Source organism: Ictalurus punctatus, chromosome 10 (assembly GCF_001660625.3).
Source record: "Ictalurus punctatus breed USDA103 chromosome 10, Coco_2.0, whole genome shotgun sequence".
NCBI lineage: Eukaryota > Metazoa > Chordata > Actinopteri > Siluriformes > Ictaluridae > Ictalurus > Ictalurus punctatus.
The window spans coordinates 19,508,508-19,521,389 of record NC_030425.2 but is presented as its reverse complement, the minus strand read 5'-3'; the positions used below and the strand labels follow the sequence as shown (position 1 = coordinate 19,521,389).

Genomic DNA, 12,882 nt, shown 5'->3' with positions numbered 1-12,882 from the left:
AATTTCAGAAAATATGGCAAAAGACAACGCAAATGGACGTTTGTTTCCATGAACTACTGTTATGTTAATGTTCTGAAAAAGACAAATATGACATCATCAAGAAGTACTAGCCAAAGGCTGGAACATAGTCACTATATTCATTATGTCATCATTTATTCCAGAATCTGTTTTCATCAGCTTTAATTGCATCATCTCTTTGTCCACAAGCTTTTAGACCTCAGACACAGTTCAGAAGGTCTGATTTTCAAATGCTTGTTTTTATATACACAAAGTTTTAATAACGATAGGTCAATGGAGCCCACAGTTCAGGTCAAGAGAGCCATGTTATCTCCTGAACTGGGGCAGCATACTTCAACAGATGTTTAGCAGATGTGGACTTGTTTGGTTTTATTTATTTGGGTAATACTTTGGTGAGTATGTTTGCCATTAGAAACAAAAAGGAACATGGTCTTTTACATTGAGTGAGCTATGTTGGGGTGATCTGCACTACTGGCCACTGGGAATGTAATTACTTGACAATGGGGAAAAGCTTCAGAGTTTATTGGACATTTTGCACTTATAAAAACCTTAGTGACAAGAAGATGATGTAATCAATAGAGTGCCAGCAAGTGTCTGGTTATCTATGATCGTTTATATTCTTGGAAGTTACTGAGTTGTCTAATCATAGTAAGTCTAGGTAAATGGACATAATAATCTTTAAGATAGTTTGAGATATTTCTGAGAAGCTTCATGAGTTTTACTGAAAACTGGGAATATTCTACCCATTACAAGCCTTTTTCCCACTTGTGCATTCAAGTGAAAAGGGATATTAGCTTTATTTTCCACCATATTGATAACCGACTGAAACAACCACAGTGAAATGGCAATATTGATCCAACAAGAAGTGCCTGGATTAACAATGTTCCTTTGTCTGAATGGTCGATGGGTTAAACAGCTTTTATTAACTGAGATTAAATTTATTGGAAAAGTTTCATCTAATAATTTAAAGATTTTTTTTTTTTTTTTTTTACAAAATAGCCATCTCTTTGCCTTGTATAAGTATGCTACAGTTTGTACTGTTACAACCTGGTACGGACATGGACTTAAATGAGATAATATGTCATGAATCTACAAAAAAAAAAAAAAAAAAATCCCAAAATATTGATGTGGAGGGAAACTAATTACAATTTTCAAAATGATTTATAATTAAAAAATGTTCTCAAATGCATACGTATTCACTCATATTGCTGTGAAACCGCTAAATTAGTTCTGCTCTTTAATTAGATGTGTTGTCTAACCAACTCCATGGTCTTCCAGATTACGTGACTCACATTAAAATAATTATGTAACTTCTCATAGCAAGTGGTTGTACCAGAGCTAATTTAATGGTTTCACAGTAAAAAAAAATTCGAAATAATTTTGCAAACTGTAACGATTACCCCTCGCGCTAGAGCTGGAGCATGTGGCACGCTCTAAAACCCAAAGCGCGAGCTCAAAGTGTGAGTGCGCACTTCCGGACTTGTTAGTGACACTGACTTTGTTCTGACACGTGTGTTTTGTTGTGATTTCTGTCTTGTCTCCGCCCCTGTATTGTCATTGGTTGTTTCCCGTATGTGTCATTAGTCTCAGCAGTTTTGTGTTTCACTCCTTATTTTGTTTAGTATTTAAACCCCTCATGTCTCTTTGTTCATCGTGAAATATTAAGTGAGTTTTCAGAATACCAAGCCTTAGTTCAACATTTCATGTGTTATAGCATTGATCTTATTTTCGCCCTCGTTCTTCGATTCTGTTTTGCCTTGTTTATGCCCGATTGCCAACTGCCTGACATTTGCCTGTTTATGACCACGTCTATGTTTCATGATTTGGATTTGCCTGCCTGTCTCTCATATAATAAAGCTCTTATCTGCATTTGCATCCATGCTAACCCCCATTACATTCTGTAACTTGACACAAACTATATTGACTTCCCCCATGATAATATTATGACCCAGTATAAGGAGATGAATACTCATGCAAGGCACTGTATGGTATGGTATGTTGTCTACATTCGTAAGCATAACTATTACGAGACAAACAGTGCTGTTTGTCCTCTTAAAGGGTTTGTAATTGGAATGATCTTTGAAAGAAAAAACACTGTCTGTTACAGGGACCAACGTAGAGCCTTCAGGGATTCTTGCAGATTCATAAACCCAGGATTCTTGGTAATTCACAAACACACACTTAAGGGTGCTAGAAAGTACCCAAACTTGACTACCAATAGATCCTGTAATCTTTAGTATTGAAAATAGTTTTAGGTTTCTGCTGCCACAGATTCTGCTACTTCATACCATAACATTTCAAACTGGTAATGTCATTGAACTTATTATGATCACATGACTGTCACTAGAATATAGATGTGTGAATTGATTTAAAGAGGTTGTAAGTAGATGATCAGTGCTGTATCAGATACTCCTCTGTTCAGACATGGTTAACTCAAGTTTGACATATACAGTCTCCTTCACTTCTCGTTATTCAGAATGTGGACACTGTTGTACTCAGAGTATTTCTTTCCCTTATGATTTGGATTTTAAGATTAGACTCCTGAATAATGTCCTGGCTAAGTTCTAGGACAGTTTAGAACATGTTTTGCATCATTTAGATACAAGTTTGTTAATTCTTCATTGGACTGTATTATAGTGGCTCGCATAAATGCAAGGCACTTTATGCTGCTCCTGTTGTGCTTCGTTATCTGGTCTTTTGGGCATATGAGACTCCATCAGGACATTAATCCAAACTCAGCAAACCTGATGAAACTCTTCAGCTAGATAGAGAAATGTCTTCAAGATTATAATATAAGCCCAGTGGCATTGATTTACTACTTACTATTAAACCTGTGTATAGTTGTAGTGAGTTATTACCTGGCAGGACAAGGCTGAGGGTTGCACATGCGCATGATAGTGCGGGGTTTGAGTGACTCATCACAGAGTGTATCCTCCACTAGCTCCCGTTGCCCAGCCCTTACACAACGAATAACAGCCATCTGCCTGCCTGAGAGACAAAGAGATACATAATTGGAAGTCAGAAAGCATCATAGAATGCAAGGATACTCTTTGAATGATGATTTGTTGTGACTATAAAGGCGGAATAAGGCATTTCTCTTTAACTGACATCCTGTGGTTATTATAGTTTTATTGTAGTTTATGGGGACAAATTGTGTATAGCAAAAAATGGCCTATAGTGAGTAATGGTATGCCTAGAAAGAAGACCTATATGGCAGCTCAGACCAATCTGGCCATTTTCCTCTGCCCTCTCCTATCAAAAAGGTGTTTCAACTCACAGAACTGTGTAAACACAGTTTAGACACTATTGTGTGTGAAATTCCTATGAGATCAGCAGTTTATGAAATACTCAAACAGGCCCATCTGGTACCAACAACTATGCCATGATCAAAGTCACAGACATCACACATTTTCTTCATTCTGATGTTTGATGTGAACATTACACTTCAGAGTCTGTGCAATTTCTGAGCCATGTATACTGAAAATCCTACTCCTGACCCTTGCCTTGACCTTTGACTACTCTTTCTTTGGCCTTTCTGTGTTTGACCATTGCTATCATTAACACATTGAGTTCTGGATTGCATTTTTGGCTTTGATAATAAGCATCATGCACACTGATCCTCATCCATCGCCCAATTCCTGCATGTTACAACAATATTTAAAGGCACTGTAGCATTTTACACCTGTGCACACACATTTCAAGAGTATCAGGAGTCAAGATATAAGGAGTATTCAAAGCATATTTGCATCAATTTTATTTATTTTACTGGGATCACTGGAACAGTCAGCATACACACTTACCTAAAGCACAAGAGACTGAGCATGCTGTGAAACCCCTATACTCCCAAACATAGTTTTTCTTGGATTTATTCTGATTTTCCTCTGGGTGCTGTGGAGGATCTGGCAGCTTGGAGCAGTCTTCGAGGGTGCAGGCTCTCTGGAGGAGAGGCTTATTCTCGCCACACTCCTCATCTGGAAGGTCCACCTCAGCCTGAGTGAAGGAGAGAAACACTCTGCACTTCACAGTGCGCTTCTGTATGCCCGTGCCACAAGACACACTGCAGGGAGACCACGGGCCTGGGATGAAGCTGAACACACACATGAGAAAAGTAACCACAATTAAAAGCATCTTAACACAGGGAATGAACTCAATCAATTAACTGAAAAGAACCAGCACTACACAGATGTTATTTGAGTGGTGGTCCACTCTCAGAAAGCTATGACACTGACATAACTGACCCTGAGTGTGTTGTGGTGCTGGTATGAGTGTATCAGGCACAGGAGCATTGATGTGGTTGTTAAACATCCCAATGTCACTGCTAGGTCAGGAAACCAACTGAAAATATCCAGCTTACAGCAGTGCTGTGGTGAGAAACTGATAAAGAAGAACTGACACAAGTGTGGAACTTGATGAGTTATAGTGTCTAACTATACACCTACCAGGGGCAGCAACAAGATAAATTTGTCTAAAAAAGTGGCCCATATGTGTACACATCAGTATTCAAATACCCCAGCAATACTGATGCAACTGATGCCACTCGTACAACACACTATAATGACAGTGTCACTGCTGTGCTGAGAATGATTCACTATCCAAAAAAATCCAAGTGTCCATTTTCTGTTTGTCTTATCCTACACAGGGTTGCAGGGAGCATGGATCCTATCTCAGGGGACTTCAAGGACAAGGCAGGCAACACCCTGGATGAGGTGACAACCCATCACAGGGCACAATGGCACACCCATTCACGCACTACGGACAATCTGGAAATGCCAATCAGCCTACAATGCATGCCTTTGGATTGGGGAGGAAGCCGGAGTACCTGGAGGAAACCACCGAAACATGGGGAAACATGCAAGCTCTACGCACACAGGGTGGTGGCCGGAATCAAACCCCCAACCCTGGAGGTGCAAAGCAAATATGCTGTTTACTAAGCCAACGTGCCCCCATTATCCGAGATTATATATATATATATATATATATATATATATATATATATATATATATATATATATATATATATATATATATATATATAAAACAACACCTAGCAACAGCTTGACTACATACTAACAAATGTGCTAAGCTAATATGTTAAGCATACTTGACAAGATTGCCAATGTGAAAGGGTACAATGGACCTAGACAATTTGGATCCACCTGGTTTAAAGCAAATCAGTACAAAGTTATTCTTATATTCACAGACCATGAACACTCACTGAACAGTGATGAGTATGAAAATGATGATATGGAGTCAACCTGATGGAACACCTATTGGAGATATTGGAGTGATGTGTTAGAGAGCACTCTCCAACACCATTTTCAAAACATGAGGCATTAGAGTATAGTTCTAGAAAATTGTAGAATTTGTGTCATTGCACACTAAAGCGGTTCTGGCGGCTCATGGTGGCCCAACATATTACTAAGAGCATATTCCGACCTGCAGATCTGTGCATTGTTCAGAAACGGGGACTTGTTATGTTGCATATTCTCCTTGGTCCGATTCACGTTCACAAGGCAAAATTTCAAAGCATACAGAAAGTCACATGTGAATAAACTGTCCTATGTTCCAGGGTTCCACATAGCAGTCATTCATCAGGATAGATAGACAGCAGCTCTGTGAGCGTATTGTAGCTTTCTTTTTTAGCTGTAGTTATTAAAATTTATATGTTCAACAGATTGATTAAAGCCCATCTCTTTGAGACACTCACTAAACACCTTGTAAGCCTCAGTGTTTTTATGCATTTTTGAAAGTTGTACAGAAATATGTTTGTCAGACCAAATTTCGATGACGCATTTTACCTCATTATTTTTACTTTGGTCCAAGTTAAATTCATGCTGCGAGCCATTAGCAGAATTAACACTCTTTTTACATAACTTGGTTCCCATTACGCGTTACTGTACAGCTTGATTGTTGGTGCATTGGGTCAGATTGGTTTCTCATCACAAGCAAACTACTCCAGAGTGCGTTTACAATTGTTTGCATTGTTTTGGTACGGATCTGAGTGTAACTGCCATGTTCATATACGTCTAAACAAACCAAACCAAGGGAGAAAATGCACCAAGTTCCAAAACAAACGCTCCAAATGAGCCAGGTGTGAAAATGCCCCAAGTTACTCTTTGTTGATAGGTGTTTGACATGGTTACATTTGTCTCATAATGTATAGATTAAGTCAAGTATTACCAATTTTCTTTTAATTTGTCAAATATCTGTACATATGTATATAATACAAGGGTTTGTGCATAGTAATTGTAATTACAGTCATCTGAGGTATTTTTTCAGTAATTTCCCAACATACATTTGAGGGAAATGTTGACATTCTTGACACTTTTAATGAATTATCATTAATCTCAGTCATTAGTTAGCATGTGTTTGCCATGCAGTTGCATAACCACAGTGTATTCACAACCAATTCATCTTTCCATGTCAAAAGCACATATTTAAGATTATATTATATAATATTTCATAGCAATATAAATCCATAATATGTACGTCCATTAATTATAAATGTCTTTAAATAAAACTTATATACACAGTGTAATCAGGACAGATATTCGATCTGGAACTATTCATTTAGCATTTTTTACAAATTCATTCTGTCAAATTAGACCAAACACCTTACAGCCTTGAGAGCTCAAATCGGCTATACACAAACCACAGTACAATATAACCACCAATACAATATAAAGAGGAATTCTAATGAAAGAAACGTGATCTGAAAATAATGGAGGAATATGGCACTAAAATAGCTGTAATTCAGGCCAGAAAACATTATGTGCCAGAAAAGAATAGCAGGAAAACAATATTAATAGACATCACAAGGACTCCTAATGAACCACAGAATGAGTTCGCCATGCAGCATTACAGACGAGTGGAAAACAGCCTTTACGGAAAAGGGCTGCTGAAATTGAGAGCCTATCCAATTCATGTGTAACGTTGATTCACTGTAGGAGAAAATGGAGAGAGTAGGACATAGAGACAGAGAAAGGAAGTTGACTGAGGAAAAGAGGTGGAGAGAGGAGACTGAGGAAGATGTTGAAAATGACAGTGAGATGGAAAGAGAAAGACAGGAAGAGCCATGCCAGAGCCCTATCTCCCTGCAGTTTCACCTAAATCTGCAGTTGAAGAATTTTTTATTTTTTTGCTCTTACTTTGTTTGGGGCATGTGTCTTAGGTGCCACATATTAACATATGTTATATTGGATGTGTTTATTGTTTTGGCTGATATGTAGCCTTGGGTTTAATTTATACATGCGCCTCTCCATTTGCATTCACGACTATGAAAACACCTCTAACATACAAATTTTTGTCTGGACTTTTCTGCTAAAAGGTATTAAATCAAAGCAAGGCTAGTGATGTTTGCTCATGTATACATAGTAGGACATATTTTAGCCACATTTATCCAAACACAATTATGACTGTCCTATAACACTGAATGATCAGCTGTACAAATAGTGTGACCTCTGACTGGCTTCATGTATCAGAGGAAGGATGTGATGGCCTTTAACTTTCTGGGATTAGTTGCAGAGACCTAGGTAATGAAGTGGAAATTGGCAAAACTATATTTTAAGAAAACTGGGACATATTTTTCTGAATTGATTATATTAAAGGCTCTAACCTTCCATCTCTGCACAAACACCTGTTACAAGAAATCCACATATGAGAAAGCTATTTGGCAGGGTCAATGTATCATTGAGAAAATACAGTACATAATGTATTTAAATAAATGCTACAAATGAATTACTGTAAAGAAATGATCTTGTGCAAGAGGACAGAACATTGTGTCGAACAGAATGGGAGCCAGGACAGAGATTCATCAGTATGACACATCCAAGACAAGATTACTTCTCTCGCATTCCTGGGCTAAAACCCATGACACATTAAATCCTGGAGTCACATGGCTGTTGTCCAGCAGTGAATTCCACACACTTGGGTCACTCTCCGATGGCGCTGATTACCGAAACAGCATCTCACTTCCCCAGAGTCTGCTAAATTAAGCAAACACATTGACATAGCAGAAACAGGATGGGATGCCTGCTGTTGAATGATATATTACACTGAAGAATGCAATTCATGAGCAGTTATCAGGAACACAGCAGATCTTAATTCTCCTTACACACACACATACACTTAACAGCAAGCTTCCTGTGCTGCTCTCTTCTCCGAAGCCCCTAAACACTTTCATCCCACATACTTCTGTTTTATGAGTCTCTGTGACAGAAGGCTCGGTAGACCGCAGGATGTTGGAAGGCTTCATGTCGTGGCTTTTTCCAATGGTCCGGAGATGCACTGAGCTGTTTTCACTCCCTTGGCAGCTCATAACTGAGGTACAGTTTCAGAGATGGGGCAAGATAGCACCAACAATAGCATAATGCTTGTGAATGAAGACTACGAGCAAATTAAAAGCAAGTCCCAATTCAAACTCTGTTAGGGCCTTTGCCTTTCCACTATAAAAGAAAGCAGACAAATGACTTGTCTTGCCAGTGTAATGCAAATGATAAGGTAAGAGCAACTTTGTTTTCTGAAAAGGTGTCTTGGAAATGTTAGCAGTCAGATGATGAAGGGATACACAAATGTATACTCCATGGCAATTGGTGAGAAAAAACAATGTAAGAAAAAAATGTACTGTACAAGTACTTTTTTAAGTACCTTAATTAGATTTCTCTAAAAACATGTTTCTTAGATTATACTTGATGATACCACACCAGAGCTTAGTGGTTAGCATGTTTTGCCTCGCACCTCCGGGGTTGGGGGTTTGATCCCCGCCACCGCCCTGTGTGAACAGTTTGCACATTGTCCTCGTGCTTCGGGGTTTCCTCCAGGTACTCTGGTTTCCTCCTCCAGTCCAAAGACATACATGTAGGCTGATTGGTATTACCAAATTGCCTTTGGTGTGCGAATGGGTGTGAGAGTGTGTGTGCGATTGTGCCCTGCGATAGGTTGGCACCCTGTCCAGGGTGTAGCCCCCTTTGTGCCCCGAGTCCCCTGGGATAGGCTCCAGACTCCCTGTGACCCTGTGTACGATAAGTGGTACAGCAAATGGATGGATGATGGATTCCACCCCAGGAACAACCGTTTGTATATTAAAACCCCACTTTACTACTGTTTTCTATAATAGTATAAATATTGTACACAGTAATGGCCATTCAAGGCCTGAATATTTATCAGCTAAATATACAACATGGTTGTAGCTTTAGCATTCAGCCCATAACTAAACCTGTTGAGATATTTAATATCTGCCAATGTGAGAAAAACAGGACTAAAGCAACAAAAGCTAATGGAAGAGCTGTACCACTTAGGTTGTTTCAGTTTTACTTTTTCAGGTGTTAAAAATTAAAACTCACGTTGGCTCTTCAGTGGCCACTCTGGTCTCCTCCAATTCTTGGGCTTGTTTTAGCCATGGGACTTTGGCTTCTACGGGCATACTCTCTGAAAGACCAAAATAGAGAGGTTAGCACTCACAAACACATGTATATCAAAGCAATCAAATACCAAAGTACCAAATGGCAACCTCTTTCAGGACTCCATTACAATGGACACTTGTTTATCTGAACACCTGTCTGCTTTAAAAAGTAGGCCAGATCTTCACAGCTTTGAGCACAAGAGCTGCAGTAAAATGCATTAGATTTTATGTTGATCCAAAGCCAGCAACACGCTCACAAGAAAAACATGCTAAATATTTCCTGTAGATTCAAATTTTTACAAATAGCTGCACTTCCAAAATTTTTACACCTCTTTTCACTGAAAAACGAGAAGCTGTTGGCAGGTGTGTTCTCAATGTAAGTGACAAATATAACACTTTCACAGGTACAGAGCTTAATGCCAAAAAAGTCCCCAGAAATTATTATGAGGCTAGTTTCTTTGATTTGCATATCAAGAAGCACGGTGTAAGAGGCTGATTAGACACAGTTGGAACTGAGACCGTGCTGGGGTTGAATAGAAACAGAGGAAAGTTTAACAGAAAGAGAATCATGGTAGAACACCCTCACACACTGGATCAACAAATTATTCCAGTTACCATGACATCAACAAATCCCAATGGCCTCATCAACCATCTTCAAAACCCTGTACCAACAAAGACCACCATTTTCAACAACCAACAGATCATCCATTTATAAACCTCAATACATCTAAGTCCAACTTTCAACAAATTCCACTGACCAATAAACACCAACATACACTGCCATGTACAGATTCTACCATCTACAAATCAAAGCATCTATGAACATCAAACACAACTTTTCAAAATTCCACATTCAACAAGCCAATCACTCAGTCTATGGCCCAAACACTGAACCCCCCTCCCCCAATCTATACATCCCTTTAATCCTGCTATCATCAAGTCTGACCCCCTACAATTTCAACCATTTGTCAAGTTACAATCTTTCCCCTTAACACATTGAATCTCTAATAAATTTAACCTTCTATGAACCTCACAATCCACTACAGTACTTGCCAATAACCTTCAACATCTATTAAGCCTACCAACAAAACTCACAATCTACAAATAACACCCTCTATATCCTCAAACATCTAAAATCCCACTATCTACAGCATCCACCATTAAGAAACTCTCAACCATTTACAAATTTTAACAACTATAATTTCAACCTTGTAATAATCAAACAATCTACAAATCAAAGCACCTACATACCCCAAAATCTCCAAATCAACTTCCGATAAACTTCACAATCTATAACCCTCATAATTAGTGAACACAACTAAAATTAAACACCATTTAGAATCAACAAACCACAATGTGTAAAGACTCATAACATCTACAAATCCCATTATCTACCAAGCAACCCATTTCCAGACCCCACTATCTACAAACTACAAAACTAACCATGTACAAACCCACAATTTAAACACTGAGTCATTAACAAATCCCAACTGCATGTTCAACAATCTACAAACTCATTTACAAATTGCATAATTTGCATATTTAACCATCAATAAACACCACAATCGGCATATGCAATCATCTACAAGGCCATCTAAAAATTCTTCAAAACTCCATTATTTGCAAATTTAATCATCTATAATATTTACCCTTGAAAAACCATCCACATCCACCCACACCGCCCAAACCCATCCCACTCTGCTCAAATTCTACTCCACATCCCACAAATCCCAATAGAATCCAAATATGTCTAATAAAACTTCACATACAAATCAAATATTCATGAAAGCAGGCATTTATTGAAGTGGGGAATGATTATCACAGTTTGTAGGGGTTACAGGGCACCAATAAAACAGACTATTTAAAACAGAGGACGTTCTGAGGTCTGAGGGTTTGGCTTTCAAGTCAAGCCTTTTAGGGATTTCTGAGTTTCGGTAATAGCAAGCCCACAAACATTTGGTATAAAACTAGGCAGTCTAGATTAAAGTGATCTAGACATGTTCAAGTGTGACAGCAACTCATTTGAGATAAATGTAAAACATAAATGTATAAATGATAACGGTTAAACAGTACTTCTATTTATACTAGTTTTATATTTTAACTATTAATATAGTGGTCACAGCACAAATGTTTAATAGATTTACAAATCAATCTCTTCTGAAGAAGTTTTAGGGAAAGCATCTGCAGGATGTTAAGAGCACAAGGAAGTAATGCAAAGGGACTGAAACAGAGTGTGCACTTGCTTAGGCCTTCAAGAATACATTTGGCAGTTCTTTTTTTGAACTTGTGCAGATTATGTGATTCAGTTGTATACTCTTGAAGTGTCACACATCATTTATCTTAGAGAAGAGTCTCTCAGACTGGCATGTCTTAGCTTAAGTCTGACTCATAACATAAAGAAAAGAGCAGGCAGAGTCATGCACCAGGCTCAGTCCTATAAAATCCTTCCCACTGATATTCTTGCCATGCTCACTGAGGAATGAAGCACTGATATCTTTCAAACATCTTCGATGCTCTGGCATTTAGACAAGCAGTAACTGAAATCTCTCTCAGTGTCATAATTAGTACTAATTCAGTATTTAATATAAAGTAACTAAGTCTCAACTTTAAAGGGACTGTATGTTGATGCAAGTCCCATCATAAACACTCTGCAAATCTCAACACATATAAATTCTACAATTTACAGACTCCAGCAAATTCCAGCATATACAGTACTGTACTGTATGAATACCACTATCTACATACAAGGTCTAACATTACAAAATTGGACCACAAACCCATCCATTTCCAAATTTACCATCACCAAGCCCTACCATCTTCATGTTCAATAATGTACAAATTCAACAATCTACAAATCCCACAATCTACAAATTGAACCAACTACAAAATGCACAATCAACAAATCATATGTTCTACATATCCAATCACCTAAAAACAAAAAATTACCAACTTAACCATTTACAAACTACAGCAACTACAAATTCAACAAATAAATGGAACCTTCTGCAAACCACACCATCAACAAGCCCCACCATCTCCATATACAATCATTTAAAAAAAAAAAAAAAAAAAAAAAAGCGGCCATCTACAAGCCAGAAAATATGCAAATCAATCAACCCCAACTTCTATAAACCCCACAAAGAACAAAACCCACCATCTACAAATTGAATTTCATAATTATCATAATTTAGTTCATTGTAGCCTGGCTGGGGTTATGGTGTGAGGTAAGTGTGTGCAATTTCACTGTAAATAATAACAATAATTTCCAATAGAGGAAAAGGTACTAATCATCCTCCTTTGGACTGAGGGTGTTGTGTGATACCACTACTATTAATATTAATAATGTTCATGTCTGAGTGCTATCCCCCAGATTGTCATACAATAATCATGTAAACACCTTCCTGTATGCTTTCCTTTGGTGATGCAGTTTAATGAATAAGTATGCCATAGTTCTAACCTCCAGC

The 12,882-nt window shown here is 38.1% G+C and overlaps 1 protein-coding gene across 2 annotated transcripts in view; it reads right to left on the bottom strand.

Moving 5' to 3' along the window:
- The window catches only part of adamtsl3 (ADAMTS-like 3), a 179,126-nt gene that overhangs the window by 8,247 nt on the left and 157,997 nt on the right, over nucleotides 1-12,882 (bottom strand). Inside the window, exons 15-17 of one of the 2 annotated variants that reach the window (XM_053683431.1) lie at nucleotides 9,360-9,444; nucleotides 3,819-4,105; nucleotides 2,877-3,006 (exon numbers count right to left, since the gene is read on the bottom strand). In XM_053683431.1, coding sequence (XP_053539406.1) covers nucleotides 2,877-3,006; nucleotides 3,819-4,105; nucleotides 9,360-9,444 — 502 coding nt within the window. Of the gene's footprint in view, nucleotides 1-2,876; nucleotides 3,007-3,818; nucleotides 4,106-9,355; nucleotides 9,445-12,882 lie in introns of those variants that run through there. The other variant, XM_053683432.1, reaches the window with a different exon arrangement.